The sequence below is a fragment of the Myotis daubentonii genome, chromosome 20, assembly GCF_963259705.1.
Source record: "Myotis daubentonii chromosome 20, mMyoDau2.1, whole genome shotgun sequence".
Classification (NCBI taxonomy): domain Eukaryota; kingdom Metazoa; phylum Chordata; class Mammalia; order Chiroptera; family Vespertilionidae; genus Myotis; species Myotis daubentonii.
This window is the reverse complement of record NC_081859.1, coordinates 12,475,647-12,497,839: the sequence shown is the minus strand read 5'-3', so window position 1 is coordinate 12,497,839 and position 22,193 is coordinate 12,475,647. Positions and strand designations below refer to the sequence as shown.

At 44.5% G+C, this 22,193-nt stretch overlaps 1 protein-coding gene across 3 annotated transcripts in view; it reads right to left on the bottom strand.

Moving 5' to 3' along the window:
- SDCCAG8 (SHH signaling and ciliogenesis regulator SDCCAG8) overlaps positions 1–22,193 on the bottom strand; it is a 200,038-nt gene that overhangs the window by 117,258 nt on the left and 60,587 nt on the right. For all 3 annotated transcript variants that reach the window (XR_009450217.1, XM_059677343.1, XM_059677342.1), the window contains exons 11-12: positions 19,234–19,368; positions 16,281–16,397 (exon numbers count right to left, since the gene is read on the bottom strand). Coding sequence is in view for 2 of the 3 variants with exons in the window: in XM_059677343.1 (XP_059533326.1) it covers positions 16,281–16,397; positions 19,234–19,368 (252 nt within the window). In the remaining variant the exon portion in view is untranslated. The remainder of the gene's footprint in view (positions 1–16,280; positions 16,398–19,233; positions 19,369–22,193) is intronic.

Below are 22,193 nucleotides of genomic sequence, written 5' to 3'. Positions count from 1 at the left end.
CAATGGATCCTCTCCCATGGGAAAACTGGACAATTGAACCTTATCTTGTTGGAAGGTTTGCACCAAAATTAATGAGATGTTCTTATGTGGAGAGGAAACAGCAAATTTTAACAACAAAACTAGGTTTATTTTTAGAGACATAACCGATTGGGAAAAAATCCGTCTGTACTGAGACATGGCGTACGTGATCTCACCTTATGGGGAGTTTTTAGAAAATTCACTTTAGCTGTGGGTTATATAAATATTTCTGTAAAGTTCTATTTGTAGAACTTAGAAATTCATCAAACTTTGCTTTAACTCAAAAATAACCTAGCTAATTGTGGAAAGAAGCATCCAAAGTAAAGTAGATGCTTCAGTTAATAAATATTTTGAGTATAATGCTTTTAAATTAACAGCATCCACATACAAAGAAGTAAATACATTTACTTAATTTATTGAGCACCTATTCAATCATAACAGTTCTAGGTATGTAAACAGCTTTTCATAGTTTAGCAAACACTGTCATGGGCATTTCTGAATTTATATGCTGTGACAATTAGAAAACTAAGATCATTTTTGTTTTCATTCATTTTCATAAAGAAAAATAAAATAGGTGTAGAACAGATAAATACAGGGTAATGACTGGAATAGAATGCATTTTTTGAGATATAACTGACCTATAATACTGGTACAAGATAATTATTTAACAGCAGTGTATGGACAGAACACTTTTAAAAGGATTCATGCAATAGAACGAACAAAAGAAATCTCAAAAAAATAATTTTACAGATTCCAATTCCTCAAATTCCCAATTGAGTCCATTTATCCAGGTTTAGATGAAAAAAGAATCAACCTGAAAATTCAGGCAGGCCCATTCCCCTTCCATTGGGAGTTTCCCAACACAGGTTTCAATCCTGCCAACTACGGGTCTGCTCCATCTTGACAAAAGCATCTGATTTCTTAGCCACTCAGGCCTAAATTTCCTCACGATCTGCCATCAATGTAATCTTCTGGCATGTGGCTCAGTGCTACCTAAGCACACTACTTGCACATAGTAGGTACAAGAGTAAATGTCGTTTGATTTGACGGGAATCATATTTTGAAGAAGGTAAATGGTCTGGTTCTTAAACAGGAAAATAAACACATCAGTTTAAAAGAAAAACACAGGGAAGATAGAAAATATCAAGCTATGGGAGGTCTTCAGCTACAGCGGGTGGGGCTGTACTCTTTAAGCCACTGATTTTAATGAGGACGGTAATGATGTGCTGATCAAATTTGCTTGACATAAACCTGAGAGGAATCATTTATTACAGTAAGATGTAAAAGACAAAATCCAAAAGAGTTCAGGCAATGATAGGTCCAAACTCAAGTGATCACGTTTCTGAGAGAGACATGAAAACACGTATTTACTGCCCAACTGTAGGGCGACACAGGGTGCCATTAGAGGTCTTCACTGCACGTAAGGCTCAACAAGAGGTCACCTGGAGACGTTCGATAACCACGTCACCCAGTGGTAACTGGATCTGAAGTTAGATTAACATACGCTTAGATGATAGCCCCACATATGCTGGTCAGGTCATATCAAAAACTCCTTGTTATCCTTGGGGAAAACTGGCTGACTGTTGAGTAGAGTCCTTGTGATTCCTGTCCCACCACAGTGAGTCACCCCTTCTACTGCACCCTCATCTTATCACATTTAACTTCATTATCTGACTAGTTGTTTGGGCAATAAATATGTTTTATTTCTCATTGCAATCCCTGTGCCTATTTGTGAGTGACACATAAAAGGTTATCAGTAAGTGTCCTATATAATAAAAGGCTAATATGCAAATTGACCAGAGAAACGACCAGTTGCTATGATGTGCATTGACCACCAGGGGGCATACACTCAACACAGGAGCTGCCTCCTGGTGGTCAGTGCACTAGAAGCCCAGCTCACAGCTGGCGAGCGCAGCGGCAGTGGCAGGAGCCTCTCCCGCCTCCATGGGTGTGCTAAGGATGTCCAACTGCCAGCTTAGGCCCACTCCCTCTGGGAAGTAGGCTTAAGCCATCAGTCAGACACCCCCGAGGGCTCCTGGACTGCAAGAGGGTGCAGGCCGGGCTGAGGGACACCCCCCCCCCGAGTGCACAAATTTTGTGCACTGGGCCTCTAGTTAATAAATAAATCCATGCATAAAAATGAGGTAACACTCAGCTCATTCATTGTCAAATCATCTACAAAACCAAGGGGACAGGTGGAGTCATTAAGGGCTTTGTGGCTCTCAGTCCCCACCAAGCCATTGCTCTTTGCTGCCTGAGGTCCTCTCTTTGATCCTTCATATGTGGCCACTGAAACAAGAGAGACTACAGATAAAAATTACCTTCATGAATTTTATTTCTATGGGGTTACAAAGCATCTTCCAAAAAAATGACAAGTGAAATTACTCTCAACAACCAGCAGCAGTTGGGGGCAGGGGGTGGGGGCTGTAGGAGGTTGTCATAGCAATTATAGCTTTAAAAATCCATTAGTGTGGATCCTCCTGAAAATACGATGGGCCTGTGGTCATGTTGCCTCTTCTGAGTTACGGTTTAATGGGAGGCAGAGTAAGTAGAGGCAAACGCCCAATTGTTCTTAGGGTAAATGTCTTTTCTCATTTTTCCCTCGAACCCCCACCCCCTTTTCCTCTGCTCTTCTTGTTTTTGTGGCTGGAACACAGTGAGGCCCTTCTTTCTCTCCTGACTGAGGAGGTAAGTCTAAGGTATCCTAAATCCAGCATTTAGAGACCTCCAACTTCCAGCTCCCCTCAAGGGAAATCATTAGTAAGTCACACTTCTCAGATACATATCAATAAGACATATAAAAAGATATATATCCAGCCCTAGCTGGTTTGGCTCAGTGGATAGAGCGTCAGCCTATGGACTGAAGGGTCTCGGGTTCGATTCTGGTCAAGGGCACATCCCCAGGAGGGGGCGTGCAGGAGACAGGTGATCAACGATTCTCTTTCTTCGTTGATGTTTCTAGCTCTCTCTCCTTCTCCCTTCCTCTCTGAAATCAATAAAAATATATTTAAAAAAGATATATAGCCACATAAAGATTTTAAACTACAGAAATAAATAAATATTTGATCCACCCAGTGTCTTAACTCTCCCTTTAGACTAAAAGTTATCTTGTTCTTGTGACATAAACTTATGTGGTTTCACTCACTTTTCACACAGTGAACCTTCAGTAAATTAAGGAAGAAACACTGACCCAGCTCCCTTACTCTATGGCAAACTTAAGTGTAGAGACAAGTTGAAAATGACACCCTAAAGCTATTAATTCAAATTACGGTTTGCCAGTTGCCTCTCAGTATGCGTGCATTCAGATTTCTAGCAGAACATCCTGTGCAAATGTTAGAAGTGTCCAAAGGAAAAATTAGTACTTGCAATGATGGGGCAATCCTTCAAGCGGAACAATTCCTTTTCCTCCTTCTGCTTAAGATCCCCCCAAATGTCTTACCTCCCCTTCCCTGCCATGCTCTCTAAGAAGGCCCAGGGACTCCCTTGGACTTCAGTGGGAACTTTCCACCACAGCCCGACTCAAGATTTGTGAAGCCAGGCCAAGGCGATCGCTTGATTTATTAGGAGAGAGCGAGCGAGAATATTAGGGGTTCAGTTGGAGGGAGAGATTGTGTCTAAAGAAGGATGCTCCATACCCCCTGGAGACTGCGGAATTCTCAGGAGGGCGAGGCGGGCCAGGGATAGGGACGCTGCTGCCTTTGTGCCTGTTCCTCAAACACTGAGCGTCACTGCAGCTGATCTGCTTAAGTGCAGATGTTAACACCCGAAAGGAAAGGGTTAAATTACCTGGTAAAGTGCAGCACAGGGACTATGTCAACAACATCACAATAGCTGTGCATGGTGCGGGGGGGGGGGGGCTGAAACCAATACAAAATCAGGAAGAATGAAAACTGCAACTGGAAAATAAAATTTTAAAAAGAGGAACGTGGAAAATCTAAACACCTTGCAATTCATTAGCAGTCCCGACAGCATGCAGTTATATTTGGAATCTCTGCCTCAGGCAGTCTCTCACTCTGGACTCCAACGCAGGTCAGGAATATGCGAAATCTATGAGAATTTAAATTTTTTGTTTTCATTATGATGATTTAAACAATGTAAGCCCTGGCCAGTTTGGCTCAGGGGATAGAGCGTCGGCCTGGGAACTGAAGGGCCCAGGGTTCGATTCCGGTCAAGGGCACGTACCTTGGTTGCAGGCCAGGACAGGCTCCGCCCTGTGCAGAGGCAACCAGTCAACGTGTTTCTCTCACATCGATATTTCTCTCCGCCTTTCCCTCTCTCTTCCACTCTCTCTAAAATCAATGGGAAAATATCCTCGGGTGAGGATTAAAAAAAAATTTAAAAGCCAAAATTTTACTAGAATCACGTTCTGGGTCAGCTGGGATCAGAAGCCACAGCACCTCATCCCGTGGCTGTGTGGACGAGAGCGCCAGGTGGAACCGAAGGTGAAGGGTGACGCACCATGTACTCACACAGATATATCCACGCACCATGCATTCACACACATATACTCCACGCACCAGGCACTCACACGGATATATCCACGCACCATGGACTCACATGGCTATATCCATGCTCCATGCACTTACACGCATGTATTCCACACACCATGCACTCACATGCATGTACTCCACACACCATGCACTCATACCGATGCACTCCATGCACCAGGCATTCACACCCATGCACTCCACGCACCAGGCACTCACATGGATGTATCCATGCACCATGCACTCACACATATGTACTCCATGCACCATGCACTCACACGAATGTATCCACACACCATGCACTCACACACGAGTACTCCATGCACCATGCACTCACACGAATGTATCCACACACCATGCACTCACACACGAGTACTCCATGCACTCACATGCATGTACTCCATGCACCATGCACTCACACACGTACTCCACACACCATGCACCCACATGCATGTATTCCATGCACTCACACACACGTACTCCACGCACCAGGCACTCACACGGATATATCCACGCACCATGGACTCACATGGCTATATCCATGCTCCATGCACTTACACGCATGTATTCCACACACCATGCACTCACATGCATGTACTCCACACACCATGCACTCATACCGATGCACTCCATGCACCAGGCATTCACACCCATGCACTCCACGCACCAGGCACTCACATGGATGTATCCATGCACCATGCACTCACACATATGTACTCCATGCACCATGCACTCACACGAATGTATCCACACACCATGCACTCACACACGAGTACTCCATGCACTCACATGCATGTACTCCATGCACCATGCACTCACACACGTACTCCACACACCATGCACTCACATGCATGTATTCCATGCACTCACACACACGTACTCCACGTACCAGGCACTCACACCCATGTACTCCACGCACCAGGCACTCACATGGATGTATCCACGCACTATGCACTCACATGCATATACTCCATGCACCACACACATGAATATATCCACACACCATGCACTCACACACGTAATCCATGCACTATGCACCCACATGCATGTACTCCATGCACTCACACATGTGTATCCCATGCACGCACGCACATGTACTCCACGCGCCATGCACTCACATGCATGTACTCCATGCACTCACACGTGTGTACTCCATGCACTCACACATACTCCATGCATCAGGCACTCATATACATGTACTCCACACACCAGGCACTCACACCCATGTACTCCACACACTAGGCACTCACACAGATGTATCCACACACTAGGCACTCACACAGATATGTCCACGCACCATGCACTTACCTGCATGTACTCCATGCACCATGCACCCACATGCATGTACTCCATGCGCTCGCACATGTGTATCCCATGCACGCACACACACATACTCCATGCACCAGGCACTCATATACATGTACTCCACACACCAGGCACTCATATACATGTACTCCACACACCAGGCACTCACACCCATGTACTCCACGCACTAGGCACTCACACGGATATATCCATGCACCATGCACTTACCTGCATGTACTCCATGTACCATGCACTCACACACATGTACTCCACACACCATGCACTCACATGCATGTACTCCACGCACCACACACTCACACGGATCAGAAACTCGAGCTGAGGGTTTCCTGAGAGCTGCTCGCTCCTCCGAACACCACCTCAGGCAGTTTGCTGTTGCCTCCGATCAAATCCTCCGCACAGAACTTCATTTTTCCTTCGGAGGAGGGCTGTCATCCCTCCCACAAATAAAACGACGTCAGTCTGGTCATTCAATTCACCTGTTTAAAAGGCTAGGCATATCATTAATATCTATTATTAACGATAAGGTAAAGAATACGATTGAAAATTGCTGACAGTCAAATTACAATCTTAGCTTAACAGAAGTGTCATTTTTATAAAAGCTGGTGACTACCTGGAGTGACACTGAGACGGGTGTGATTTTTACTGACGTTAGTAATACCTATGAAGCGAGGAGGAAAATGTCCCCTGTGTTTCTAGCAGCTTGGGGATGTAGAGCTGGAGGAAACCGCAGCCATCACTGAGCCAAGCTCTCACTGCATGGGGGGAGAGGTGGCTCTCTCAGGGGTTTGCTCAGGAAGTCGGCTGACAAGCCAAATCGAGGCGCCAGGTCTTCGGACTCAGAGTCCTTAGCTCAAGTCCTACCCTGTGTATCCGTGTCTGCCCGCCCATCACGGCAATGTGGAATCTTCTATAAATCACTAAAGCAACCGTCAATTCTTCATTCCTAATGACCGAATCCCACTCGATCCTAACACTCATAGCAAAATTTTGGAGTAGGTTATCCGAAATTTGAAAATCCTAAAATTGTTCCACCACATAGAGAACACTACAAAGGAATAAAAACTGTGCAAATGTCCCCAAAATATGACTCTGTGCCTGACTGCAGGGTGCACAACATGTTAAAAATAGGCGATTACACGGGATTCTGGGGCTCACAGAAGCCCATGTTCTAGGGCAGCGGTTCTCAACCTATGGGTTGCGACCCTTTGGGGGTCGAACAACCCTTTCACAGGGGTCGCTTAAGACCATCGGAAACGCATATATAATTACATATTGTTTTTGTGATCAATCACTAGGCTTTAATTATGTTCAATTTGTGACAATGAAAATACATCCTGCATATCAGATATTTACATGATGATTCATAACAGTAGCAAAATTACAGTGATGAAGTAGCAATGAAATTAATTTTATGGTTGGGGGTCCCCACAACAGGAGGAACTGTATTAAAGCGTCGCGGCATTAGGAAGGTTGAGAACCACTGTTCTAGGGGCATCTTTTATAACAGAGACATGGCACTTGGGATCCTGAGGTTATTTAAAGAGGTCTGCTGTGGAGTCAAAAGACACACGTCCCTTGAATGCATCTTCCGCCCCCGCCCCACCGTAGCCCCTCCTCCTTCCAGTCCCCAAACCTCTGCTCAAGCTGCACGTTGGGCCTTGCAACCAAAATGCCTTCCTCCCCCACCTACACTGGGCAACACCGGAACGTCCTTCAAGGATGTCACCTCTCCCTCTTCTAAATCACCACACCCTTTTCTAAAAAAATCATTTTTAATATGTTTTTATTGACTTCAGAGCGGGAGAAATAGAAACATCAATGATGAGAGCGAATCACTGATCAGCTGCCTCCTGCACGCCCCGACTGGGGATGGAGCCTGCAACCCGGGCATGTGCCCTGACTGGGAATCAAACCGTGACCTCCTGGTTCGTGGGTTGACGCTCAACCACTGAGCCACGCCGGCCGGGCTCCCACACCCTTTTGTAGTTTGATGAAAGTTGCCACGTTCTCTTTGACATAATTATTTGCATATCTGTGTTTTAGAGTCCCTTCTATAAGAACAGCAATTCATTCTAGGCCAGCACAGTGTCTGCAGTATCTGGTTGCTGAATTAAAGCAACAAGTCAAGTTGAGGGCAAGCGGATTCTAAATTTGGATTCTAAATTTGTAACAGTGTCTGTTCTCAAAATGTGGCTGTCTCACTTTTAAAGTACATGTAAATGGTCATCTTAAAGCGATCACTACGAGGAATGGGCAGCGCCACATAGGGATGCTCAAGAAATTGCTAAGTGAAAAAAAGGAAAGACCAAAATGATATCTAGGCTATGTTTACTGCTTGCAAATATCATCTATGCATATGGACCAAAAGTGGAAGGTAAAACAGAAAAAGGAAAACAATTTGCTCTACTGGGGGATGCGGATTATTGGCTTCTGTGAATGTACTTATGTTCATACAATAAATATTGTTTTAAGTATGTACATATGCGGTAATTAGTAATATGTTCACTGGCTATTGGTACTAATATTTCTGGGCTGTAAAAAAGGCATATGTACTGTCCTACGGGTAACACCTCTTGGCTTGCTGGCCGCATGGACACTCACTCAAGGAAACGCAGACGTGGTACCTGAGAGGATGGTCTGCCAGGTGGGCATGTTGGCCTTGTAAGTCCAACTTTTTAAGTCAAAGTAAGCACCTTTTGTTAAAGGACCAAAATATGTATCATCCAATGAAATTGAAAATATAGAAAAAATATGTTTTAGGGCCAGTTGTTGACAAATCTTATGTCTTCCTTAAAAATATTCCTTGAGACCTGGCCAGCGTGGCTCAGTGGTTGAGCATGGACGTATGAACCAGGAGGTCCCGGGTTCGATTTCTGGTCAGGGCACATGCCTGGGTTGTGGGCTCCATCCTCAGTGGGGGTTGTGCAGGATGCAGCCGATCAATGGTTCTCTCTCATCATTGATTTTCCATTGCTCTCTCCCTCTCCCTTCCTTTCTCTCGAATCAATTTAAAATATATATACAGTATATTCCTTGAATTCAGCTTCCAGTTTTACATTCCTACCCGAGGCAAACATCTGTATCTAAATGTTTAGCCTATCAGGGCGTGTTTTGTTTCCTATCTGTGCCCTCATCTCCTGAACAGCCTTAAACTGCAATCTTCAGATAAAGGTTCGGCTTATACATTTGACTTTTACAACTACGTTACTATGGTGAACGGCATTATCATCCCTGCCTGGACACAAGTGCTTCTCTGAACCAGGTCTACACGGTCTGCCACCTGAAGTCACTGCTCAGACCATGAACACAGTGACTAAGCACCAAATGCCCCAAGGACTCCCACTCGGTGTGATGCACGGGGTGGATGTGGTCCAACTGCCTGCGCCTTTGGACACACACACACACACACACACACACACACACTCAAACTCACTTTCTTACTGCTAATGTTGTGCCCGTCCCCACAAAATTATGATGTAAAATGAGGAAATGACCTTCACATGGCGTTTTAGGAAAATAATAAGTTCAATCGTCTTTGAGTAAATGGCGCTGTTTTGAATTCTTCCCATAATCCTGTTTGGCCCTTCAGGCCTCATGCGGGGCGAGAACAAAAGGGGCCTGGTGATCAGAGAGCCGGCCGCGGCACTCTCTCCGGTTCCTGGCTGGGCTGCGGGAGGAACACACCTCTCTCCTGGCTCTGAGCGCTGAACAATGCTTCGGGGCACACTTAGGGACGAGGCTGCAAAAAAGAAGGCTGCTTGCATCACACGCGGAACCAGATTCCCCGCTCATGGGCGGGAGCCAGCATGAAGTTCACACTCCATTAATTTGCACTTGTCGATCCGCTGCTTGGCAAGTATTTTTAAGGCATGTTCACATGTGTGCCCGTCTCGTCTCCTAGAATATAAACTCCCTAAGGGCAGGGCCCGGGTCTCCCGGTGATCCCCCCACCACCACCACCCCCGGGGTCCTGGGCAGGCCAGGCCTCGGGAAGGGCAGGTGCCTGGTGAGGAGCAGGGAAAGGAATGTGCTAAGCCTCCAGCAAGGAGAGAGCCTGGAGTGTGAAGACGCCGGAGAGCCGCCTCTGTCATCGCCAGGGCCGAGTGATTGCATGTGCGAGCGGCAGGCCCAAGTGGCCCCTCTCCCAGCCATTTCTGAGACACAGAAGTGTGACGGCAGGTGGCAGCTGCAGCCCCGGGAGCCTGGCTCTCAGAAAGCCATCCACTACCCCGCCTGCTCCCCCAAGCCTGGCAGGGAGGGTGCAGAAGCAGACACAGGCAGGGAGTGGCGCTGAGGGCAGGTCTCTTTATGTCGGTGCCACGTTAAAGGTAGAGAAAGGCCGATCCACCGCCAGCCCCTGTCACAGATACAATGAGCCGTTTCTAGGAGGTTTGCAGAATCCAACAGAAGACGGTGGGCCTCAGAGGTGCGTCAGCGGGTCTTCAGAAAGCTCGGTTCCTGCTGCAACCACCTTTTCCGATCCTCCTAAGGTCAGAACCTTCCTATTTCCGGCTATTGAGTTGCCAGTTCTGTGATTAAATCACTTTGTTCGTATCCTGTCCATATAGAAGGTCAAGATCAGGTGTGTCGCTTTCTCCCGGAAAGAATCGCTCAAGTCCTTGAGGACAGTGTGCGATAGTCCAGTCTTCTCTCAGTAAAAAGGTAGTTCGTCGACTTTGCTTGATGGCTTTTATTTCTCTGGCTTTAACAGGACTTTCCAGGCTTCCTCTCATCTCTACACAACGCCAAACAATATAGACGCACTTCTTCCCCCTCTCATTAACTCAGTGGAGCTCAGGGAGTTACTCCTGTGTTGATAGAGTCCATGTTCAAAGTCGGTATGAAAGTGCTGAGTCATATTCCTGCAAACGTGAGCAAACCTCAAAGCCTTTCTTGCCCTAATTTTTCTAGCCAGAATTTTCCAATGGATTTCTTTTGTAAAGGCCCATGGTCGGCAACTGCGGCTCGCGAGCCACATGCGGCTCTTTGGCCCCTTGAGTGTGGCTCTTCCTAAGCCTTAGGAGTACCCTAATTAAGTTAATAACAATGTGCCTACCTATATAGTTTAAGTTTAAAAAATTTGTCTCTCAAAAGAAATTTCAATCGTTGTACTGTTGATATTTGGCTCTGTTGACTAATGAGCTTGCCGACCACTGGTATAGGCACTCTACCATTAAATATCTGCTTTCATTACGCCACTTGGGTAAATTTGAACTTCAATGCTTCCTACTCAATAGTAGCCACAACTCCCAAATTAACCTACATGATACTAGTAAGAACGCCTTATCTCTAGAATTTTTTTTTCCCCAATCTAAAAACAAAATTGTAAATGTGAAATTTTTTTATTTATACTCCCAGGGAAGCCACTGTTACGCCACTACTCAGATAATGGCACCATAACCAGCCCTTCGCCCATATGTGGCGATGCCATCGGAGGGTTAAGACCCAGGCATGGGGCATAGATGCTGTGCTGCAAACACTGAAAAGCCATTAAGTTCTCATTTAAGATCACGGAGTCTTCTAACTCAAAGCTCCACTTTTTAAAAAACAATTAAATTTTTTGGGGTGACGCTGGTTAACAGGATCAGACAGGCTCCCAGTGCACGTGTCTGCTACGTGGCCTGAACATTGCACTGAGCTCCACGCTCTCACAGGGCCCGGGGAGCTCTCACAGCTGTAGCTCCATCCTCCAGGCAGGGCTGACAAACTTCCTGTGAAGGGTCAGACAGTAACTATTCTCGTCTTTGTGGGTGATGTGGTCTCTGTCGCGACCCCTCCACTCTGCCGTAGGCAGCAGGCTGACACGTGGGTGGGGCTGGGCTCTCGGACAACTTGGCCTGCGCAAAGAGGCAGCAGGGCCCTTGGGCTACAGGTGGCCGCCCGTGTCTGCATGTGCAGTGGGTACATACATGTGCATCAGGCACCCAATCTGCCTGCCTGCCCACGGCCACGGTGGCTTCTGGGGCGTGAGAGCAGGGACGGCAGTTCAATGCCCTGTGGTAGACGTCCTGAGAGTCTTAGCACTTCAGATGGAATCGGGTTTCTAGGAGAATCTCATGAACAACGTACCTGGTTCTGTGCGCTCTGGTTCCTTCACCATCTCTCCCCAGCCCGGGGCAGTTCTCAGACCCTGTGCCCCCAGCTTCCTCTCTGGGCCCCGCCCTGTGACCTGCTGTCCTCCCCCAGGGCGTGTGCGCTGCTGCTGTCCCTGTCCCTTCCCCTGGCAGGAGCCTGGAGGTGAGGCGGGAAGGCTGGGTTGAGTGTGTACACGCCTGGCATCTCAGGCAGGACATGGAGGTGACCATCCTGACTGTAGTGGCTGCACCACAGGACACTCGGGGACTCAGTGGGCGGAGCACCTGGTCCCCGAGACCCAGGTACCAAGTGTGTCCTCATTGGAGGTTGCAATCGCTAGGGGTCGTGCGTCTGACTGCCTTGGGATGGGAAGGATGACTCCCTCTGCCCCCACAGGGGCTTATGCAGGTCCTCAGCTGCTGGCGAGAGCACCCAGCAGCCATGGCGCATGTGCAGCCCAGTCACGGGAAGTGAGTGTGGCCTGCACCCCCTCACCCTCCCGAGCATCCCTGGGCGGGGGGGGGGGGGGAGGGGGGGGGACCACGACCCTGAAGAGCAAACAGGAAACACCATGGCAGGTCAGGTGAGAGGGAGACCGCAGAAGAAAGAAAACGTTGGACCTTTTTGCACCTGGAACCTCTCTCTTCTCCTGGATCAAAGCTTAGAGGCTATAAGGAATCATCTGAGATTCACCTGCCAAGATGGGAGGTGACGAAGGAAATTCCACTCAGTTCAGAGTCAGCGACCTTGCCTCGCCTGGGAGTAGGGGGTTTCCTGAGGCTGCCTCCATCTCAAGTGTAAGGCTCCGAAATCCCCATCAGGACACGGGGAGGGGCTATTGCGTGGCAGCCAGTCCCCTAAAATAGTTTCCCACCGGCCTGATTCATATTTCTTTCAAATGATGTCGCCTTATAAATAGAGAGCACAATTGAATTATTGTGCATGACGTTTAATGAAACAATAGACAAAGAAAGTTGAATATTTGTAATATTTCCTTTTCTTTCCTATTAAAGAAGGTAATACTATAATATTCTAACATCCCTACTTCCCTGATTTGGATAAACCAACTGTAAAACCAATATTGTTGAGTTGGTGAAAGACACTTGAAAATGGATTGGGCATTCGATTATATTACAGAATTACTGTTAATATTCTTAGGTGTGAAAATGACCTAGTGATAATGAAAACGAGTATTTCTTGGATGTACACAGAAGTGCTGATGGGTGAACAGGACTGAGCTCTGTCTTAAATACTTCACCAACAGAAGAACTGGAGGAAGAGGACAACAAGAGAAAGGGGAAGACAGAGAAGAGAAGACGGGAAGACAAGGCTGGTGAGAATGAAGACAGAGGAAGGAGAGAAGATGGGAGATAGAGGAAAAGGACTGGCAAAATGACGATGCTGCGAAAATGAGGGAATTCATTATAATATTCTCTTCATCCCCATATGTGTTTTTAAATTCCCCTAAGGGGGTGTGTGTGTCTGTGTGTGTGTGCACGCTTATAGCTTACAAAAAGTTTCTAATAAAAATAAAGATGCAGATTTTGCATTGTCTTCCTTACCAAATGTCTTTTTTTTCCTAATTTTTTTATGTGCAAGCAGCATCCTGTGAGGCTGACAGGAGCTCTCTGAGTGGAAGAGTACAAAGGAGTTGATGGAAAGGAGAATCCACCATGGATTCCTGAACAATATCCATTTTACAAAGGACAGAGTGTGAGGAAGACACGGCCATTGTTACCCTCCTAACCTTTCTCCCTGATTATGCCGCCGCCAGGGCTCGGGTCACGGGGAGAATGACTTGGTGGCCGACCGTTTGCCCTGGTTTGTGTACATCAAAAAGCCCTTGTTCTCACCACATTCCAATCGCAGTTTCCCACCTCCTTGAGAAATGTACCAAGTGGTCAGATCAACACAGATCTGTGTTATGAGATGAGAATACGATGACTCCACTGCCAGGAACAGCCTGTCCGTGCACCGAGAGCCACCGTGTTACCCTGAACGGCACGCCGTGTAACACTTAAGAAGTTAAACACACTTCCTGTCATTCGAGGTATTTCAGATCGACTCCGCAGGCCCAGCTGCTGAAAGCTAAATGTAAATTTCTCTCCCGAGGGCAGATGGTGGCCAAGCCGAGGAGCGCGTGGGCCTCACAGACAGAAGGTCAGGTCATGGCTGAAAGACCGAAGAACAATGGCCGCTCGGCCGCCCCCGGTCACCCTGGAACGAGACACCGCCGCTCGCTTCTCTGAAACTGTCTGTTCACACAGAACAGGGACAAGGACTGCCTGTAAGATGTCCTCACACTCTGTCCAAGAACAGCGGTCACAGGGCCATCACACACACCACGTGACGGTCCGCAGGTTTTATTCCCAACCCTCTGATCTCCTAAAAATGCACGTCTCTATCTAAAACACTCAAAATCAAGGAGAGGTGGGGGTGGCGGGGAGAGGTCAGTGGGGGGGAAAGGAGACATAGGTAATACTGTAGGCAACACTTTAAACAATAAAGAATTAAACATAAAAAATAAAACAACACTAAAAATCATTGTAAAACTGTTAGGGTTTCATCTCTACCAGGAATTGCTTACAAATGAAAACTGCTCCCTTTAAAGTCCTGCACCTTTAGCCTCTGCACCATCGCCGGTTCATTGCAATGAGACGTGAGAAATAACGCCAAAAGACTAATACGTACAGCAAAGACTCATTCACATGCTTTTCATTTACAAGTGATATCATAATGTTATTGTTCCCAGAGTGTTTTTTCTCTCCAGAAGATTATAATGTAATTCTAAATAACTCAGAAACTCTTCTTTGCTAGATTTTTCAAGTTAGCCCAACACGTTGTGCTGGCAGATGCTGTAGAATAACACAAAAGGTATAGAATAGTGCCAGTGAGTATGCAAACAGGATACTTTTTAAAAAGTCCTAATACATCAGCGAAGGGAAGCTCTGTGGTAGGTCTGGTAGTTCTAACCTTCGGTCCCTGATAAAAAGGACTGTCAATTCCGTTACCAGGGACGCCCCCAACTGGGTGCAATAAAATAGTCCCGTTATTTGTACATGTTCATCATGAAGATTCTTCTGAACACTGAGAACTCTGTAACGCTTTGACTACAGTGGGGCCAAAGCAAAATTTGCTTTTATTTGTTTAGATTTGCGTTTAGTGCCAGGGATTGCCATTTTGACTTGACAAACTTTTTATCCTAAGTTTCATTATTACTTTCATGTTCAATATGTTGCCGAATTGTGTTTGTGTCCTAGAGACTCGATCGGGTTGAAAGGGAAAATATGTTGGTGAGTATCAAAAAGCTCTGAACTGGGAACATGTTTGTTTGTTTTCCATTCACTTAGGGCTACCTACTTTTCCATTGCAGCCATTTCTTTAAAATATTGATACTAAGACCTCAGTCTTATTTTAATTGAATGGATTTGTCACCCTGCTTTCTTTGAATGAAAAGAATTAAAGCCTTCAGTGTTCTGTATTGTAACATAAAAACAGAAAACCCAAGTCAGCCTGTTAGAACGGCCTCCCTCCACTTTTTGTCCACTTTGTCGATTAAAATTGGGGTATCTCTATGATCTCAACAAAATATAACATAAAAAAGACCTGCGCAAACTGAAATTGAATAAGCAGAATTCTTTGAACATTTCTAACTTCGCTGTTTCTAGGCATCCTGAGCAAACGTATTCATGGTTATCTTAGTTAAAACTGGGTTTACTCTGCCAACAATCAATTTGATTGACATATTTACATATCAACTCATCTCATCTTACAAATTTTAAACTTTTTCACTTAAAATGGGATTCAAGTTGGCATCTTTCGAGAACTTTATGTTCGTATATTTTAGGTTCAAACTGCGCATTAGAACATTTTCCTTAACTTTTGTAAGTAATAGATCCACATATCCAAATGTATATTTATGACCTGTCAGAATGGAAATTTATATGCAGGCAGTTGTACCCTCACTACTTCGTGTGAAAGGTGATAATTTTAGGCAACTAAAACTGAAATTCTTTTAATAGTATGAACGAAATCATTCTATTAGAAACAATATAATAGAAATGAATGACTCAGGAATAAAACCACATCAGCTTCAGATAGAGCAGTGGTTCTCAACCTTCCTAATGCCGCGACCCTTTAATACAGTTCCTCATGTTGTGGTGACCCCCAATTTCATTGTTACAAATTGAACATCATTAAAGCATAGTGATTCATCACAAAAACAATATGTAACTATATATGTGTTTTCCGATGGTCTTAGGCGACCCCTGTGAAAGGGTTGTTCGACCCCCAAAGGGTCGCGACCCACAGGTTGAGAACCGCTGAGATGGAGCATAAATGTCCTCATTGCTGCTCACTTGTGCCATCGCCTACCTGGTCTTTCATGTCAAGATCCCGTTTCGCTTTGGCTCTGTGCTCTCTGTGCTCCTTTTCGGCCTCATCCTTCTCCATTTTGATTTTATTCAATTGGTAGCGCATTTCCCCACACACCTGTTGGATGATAAAAACTAGATCAATAGCTGCTGGAATCTACCAGCCAATGCCTGCAATTAGATCTTTGGTGCCCCCTAGAGGGCATGTAAATAAAAAACAGCACAACTTTTCTAAGAATGGCACTTTTCCTATTAGAAAATTCAATATAATATTCTGTGAAGATGTGGAGGCAACAGCAGGTATTGCTGAATATAACAATTTCAAACTATAGATAAAGAAATGCACACTGAGGAATTTAAGGAATGTGTCCATGATTTCTTATGTAAAATCATAGTTTCAATTGCATATTACCATCCAAAATGCACTGTCATCTCAATTTTAAGTAGGTAAAATTATTAATGAAAATATTAAGCTATGATATTATTAATTTAAATTGTTATGATTAAATGGACACTCTGTATTATAAAACCTTCCTTTAAAGACTTTAGAGGTAGGCTTTTATCTTAGAAAATTTATAAAGAAATTTTTGTCTCTGCTTCAGACTATATTATTGATAGTTAGGTGTAGTAGCCCGTATTAACTGTAAGCGTTTTAGACGATGCCAATCTTATCATGCACAACACAGTATTTAAATTAAGAAGGATTGCCTGGTAAAGGTCATGGGTTGGAACTAAGCACATTCTGCATTTGTAACGATAGATTTAGGATAAAAGGAAAGTGTACATTTAAGGGAAATAATTCTAATGTATCATTAAGTAATGAACACACATAGTATCTTAAAAGTGTCTTTCCTACAGTTTTGTTTTCAATCTGTCATCTCTACAGACATGACTATATTTGGAAAATTCAATTAGCAGATAAATCTATGTAAAGAAATGATAAGCCTCTGGGAGAACTGAAAACCTGTAGAGAGATGGATGAATACACGATTCTGCTCAGTCAGCCCCTAATGGACAAAGACGAGTTTTAAAAATCATGTGTCCTGCAATGGTTATACTCATCTGAAACCTTTTCAAATTTGGTATTTCTCCAAAAATGATGATTAGAATTTTGGAAATTAGCATCATACATATTGAGGTACTAGAATCTTAGAAAGCCTGTATGCATTTCCTATGTTCAAATACAACATATTTTAAAAAATAAACTAATCTTGTTCCAAAGTTATAGTGACAAGACAGAAAAAAAGCCAATAAGCTTTCCCTCAGTGGCCCTCATAAGCTAGAAAAAGAATAAAATTACTAAAGATTCTATTTGAAATTCAAATGCTTTCAATGTGTGAGTTGATCTTTCCCATTTCAAAAAATTAGTAATTTCCATAAAGGCATTACTTTTAAAGCTAAATAACATTTAGAAATTAAGAGTGACAGAAAAAAAAATAGAGGGTCCCTAATTTACTTTCTTTCCTAGTTCTTCACTGTTTCAATCGATTTGATTTACATACACGAATGAAATGAAAATATCCAACTTGATAATACCAGAAAATAATAATTATACAACAATTATACAATCACGGTGTTTAAAACCCAACACCAACACAAATTATTATATGTAACAAATGTCTAAGCATTAGTTATTATTGAAAATTATTTTATCCCTTCATTTTCTTTTTAAAGTTCCCTTGCCTTACTACTTTCAGTTTAGCATTTGCTAAGTTTATCCATAACATTTAAATGCTATCTAAAATAAATCGACAAACTAAACTGGACCAGAATTATGTTATCTTGAGGCTGGAAGCAATCTCAAGGCACTCCTCTGATGCCTGAGTCCCTTTGGACAATTATAAGGACAGATTATGCTCATTCTTGACTGTACATATTTCAACAGAAAGTTCTTTGCCTACGATGAACTGAAAACTCCTACCATAGCTTTCATTTACAAATCTGGGTTAACCATTTCCATGCCTCTGCATCAGTTCTCCTACTTCTACCCCTCTCTTCACACAAACACATCTATTATGTGGGTAAATATGATATTTTTAAACGTCTACATTTGCTAGCTTGATTAAAGTCAAGGAAGAAAAAGAAAAATTAGGCTCCCTTTCCTAATGTAAAGTTCACTTGAAAGTTCATTTTAATTACTAAATTATAAAGCAACAATGGGATACAATAGGTCAAAATTTAGGAAAATATGTTGAGAAATAAAATTCAGTATCAAAAAGGTATGCATTTTAAAATAATTTGTGAGTGTCATGGTTAAAAAGAATTCATTTACCTTATTACATCATGCATGCCATTGTTTAGTTTCTTAGTGTTAAAGCAATTGATTACTGAAATCTACATGGACTTCTAGTGTTTCTTAAATACATGCCTTACATTAGCCAGTTAGGACTATTAAACATTTTAGTTCTAGATTCACAAGTTTGTGATACCCTACAGCAAAAAAATATGACTTTTAAAGTATAAATTTAAAAACCAATAAAATAATTAGCTGTAGTAGTAGAACCTTGATTTTAGAGACCAAGTCTGCAAATTTCATGTTAAGCACATGCCTCATGTTGTAAATATATGTCTTTTGGTGTTATTACGAAGATCAGATGATCAAACCTATGCTATCTCTGGCAAAAATTACTCCTAATTAGCAAATTAAAAAAAACAAGTTTCATCAAATATTCCATATTAAATAAAGCTTGCTTATTTACGAGTCTGTCTAGCCACTGACCTCTTAAGCTCTTTGAGAATATTATATGTGTCTAATGCATCTTTGTACAGTGTTTGCAGCAACCAGCCAACAGGAAGTACTGTACATGTTTGCTGAGTGACAATTAGGTGGACTTTTATTATATTGAAATAACAAAACTTTTCTGCTCCAAACTTCTTTCTGAGCTTTGTACATTAGGACAAAAAGTTTCAAGGAAAATATTTAATACTTATTGAGCTAAAATGTGTCTTTGTACCTTTGTGGCTTCCATTTCCCGGGAAGCAAGCTGGTTTTGAGTTTCTTCTAGTTGGTTCACAGCTGAAACCTTCTCCCTTGTGGCCTTTTCCACCTGGGCCTCCAGGTGGGCAATGTTCTGAGACAGAGCTAACATCTGAAAGAGGAAGTCGAAGTCCTAAGTGATAATGTCATTTGACAACTAAATATTTAAAATACATCGAGTTCATAAGGTCTCAGCCACTGAGCTCTCTCAAAGTCCTTTCTCTGTGGATTGGGTATGTCCATTTCTTTGCCTCTTCAACTCATCCTTCCCCCATGACTTATGGATGTGCCTCCCTGGTCTCTATCATCATTTTGGAAAACATGTAACACGATGATCAAATCAAAGTGTTGGCTGAAACTCTGTGGTGACTGACAGCAGACACCTAAGCTATGGGAGGGATGGACATGACTGCATTTCAGAGGAGGTGTCAGGGAATCAGAGAGCTCTCGAACCCTTCTCCCACACACAGGGCAGAGAGGACTGGTGACTGGGAGAGCTGGAGGGGCAGGCACTTGAGAGAGAGCTACTGGTGGCCTATGAAATGCAGTCCCTCCCCCAACGCCACCGAAGAGGAGGCTCTCCGAGTCCCCCAGCCTTCCCATGACCTCCTGGCCCATCCCTCCCGTGGGAGTCCCCTCAGCCACATCTCCTCTCCTCCAGGAGGCTCCTCTGGCCCCCAGCTCCCAGCTCAAACAGAAGCTTCTTCATATACGCAGGGTGGCTCTTCAGGGAACCTGCACTGGTGGCCCTGACTGCTGTTTGCAGCCGCCACCCATTGTCATGGGCTGCTGTCCACGCGGTCCTGGTGCTGGAGTATTTCCACTGTCACTCGGCCAGGTGCCCCGACAACCACCTCTGTCCACCTCTGTGGCACCCAGCCTCTGTGTCCCCGACACAGCACTTCTCACGCTGTTTCCAGTGTCTATTTCCTCACCAGAACCTCTAAGATCCTCAAGGGCACGCTCCTCGAGAGGCACCAAATGTTTGCTAAATGCACGAATAATTAGAATAATGGCTTTTCTGTGGGACTCCATGGTTCTTGGTTTCTCTTCTCAGTGTTAGAAGAGCTTTCCGGATCTTAGATTTAACCTTCATAGTTTTATTGTTTGCAATTACATTTTACTCTTCCCCAGTAAGTAACATTTTCTAGGCTCTTAATTTCTTATTTGTATTAGCAGTTTTATTTTATTGCTTTATTTTTATTTTTAGAGAGAGGAAGGGAGAGAGGGAGGCGAGAGAGAGAGGGAGAGAGAGAGAGAGAGAGAGAGAGAGAGAGAGAGAGAGAAATATCAATTGGTTGCCTTCCATATGTGCCCAACTGGGGATCAAACCCGAAACCCCAGTTTTGTGCCCTGACCAGGAATTGGACCAGCAACCTTTCAATGCCTGGGCCGATGTGTAACCAACTGAGCAACACCAGCTGGGCTAGCAGTTTTAACATAAAGAAGCAATGCTGCCTCACCCCAGAGCAAAACATAGAGGCCTATCCATCAGTGTCTAAAACACGGACTGAGAGCAAATTTGAAATAACACCATTTGAATTCTACCATTGCACAATGATGTGGATGTAAATCAGTTTTACAATTAAAGTCAGTAACTAAAATTGTGTGATAAAATCAAGGCTGCCTTTGAAATACATAACTCCAGTTGCCACATATGAAAATGATGAGTCCGGTAGCTATTTTCTAATTGAGACAGTAGTTGCATTAACTTTCCCGGGGATTGTGGACAGTCGTCTGTTTGACTTACGGCCGTTTATATGTCCTTCTTATCATCAAAAGATTGGCTACAAATCTGATTTGTACATAAAATTATCTCTACTAACGCCAAGCTGCAAACCATCCCTACACACATTCCAATTCAAACCTAAAGGTCAGAAGAAGCTCAACGCAACAAATCAAAGATGTTCATTTCAGTTCCTTAATATAAAAATTCAAGTTCATGAATATCCATATTCTGAGTGTGTCATGATAGCTTCTCTGGAACCATATAGCAACCATACACCAAACTTTAATGACCAGCTACTAAAAATCATATGTGACGTATGCGGAGATATGTATGGTGAACACATGATGACTGTGTGGTTTCTGAAGTAACTGTTGGACATGTTAGGAGAATACTGAGTCCGTTTGCATGACAAGGCGTGTAACACATCACACTCCCTCCATGTGGCCCCTCCCTCTGCCGCCCCCACTTCTCTCCTCTGCCCGTTACCTGTCTGCTCCCTCCTGTCACCCACCCCCCACCCCCCGAGCCTCCCCTCCGAGTCACACCTTCCTCTCCCCACGCCCACCATCTGGAAGCCAGCATCGCTCTGCGGGAGCCTCTCCATCCACATCTGTCGCGGCACCAGCAGGAACAGGGACAGCTGCGACACTGCCAGTGCCCAGGGCGGCGGATCAGGTAAGTCCTTTCAACTCTGACAGGGGCGAGCCAGAGACAAGGACACCCAGGTGCGAGAGCCCGGAAAAATCTACACTGACTCAGCCCCTGGTGTGCGAGCACGGGACAAAGCGGTGCCCCCTACACAAGAGGCACAGGAATGAAGGATTCTAGCGAAGGGTTACTATCCAGGGAACCAGGTAAGGAAATGCACGAACAACGGGAGCTCAGTACCCAGATGACGAATGACCGACTGGACGCACAAGCCCGAGGGCTTGGTGCAACCAAAGACCATCACTTAAGACAACACACACACAGCACGGGCCTTGCGCGGGAGAAGGATTCAAAACCTGTCCGGGCAGAAGGCATCTGCGCACCTAGAGCTGCCCACACACATGAAACTTACATTAAAATAAAGGAGAGAGAAAACAAATAATAGAAAGGAACGAAGGAAGGAAATCTACAAGTGCAAGCAAGCGTGCCTTGCTGCTAGAAGGCGGGGGAGCCAGGTCGGGGAGTAACTACAGGACACTTACAACATCGTGATTAACGGT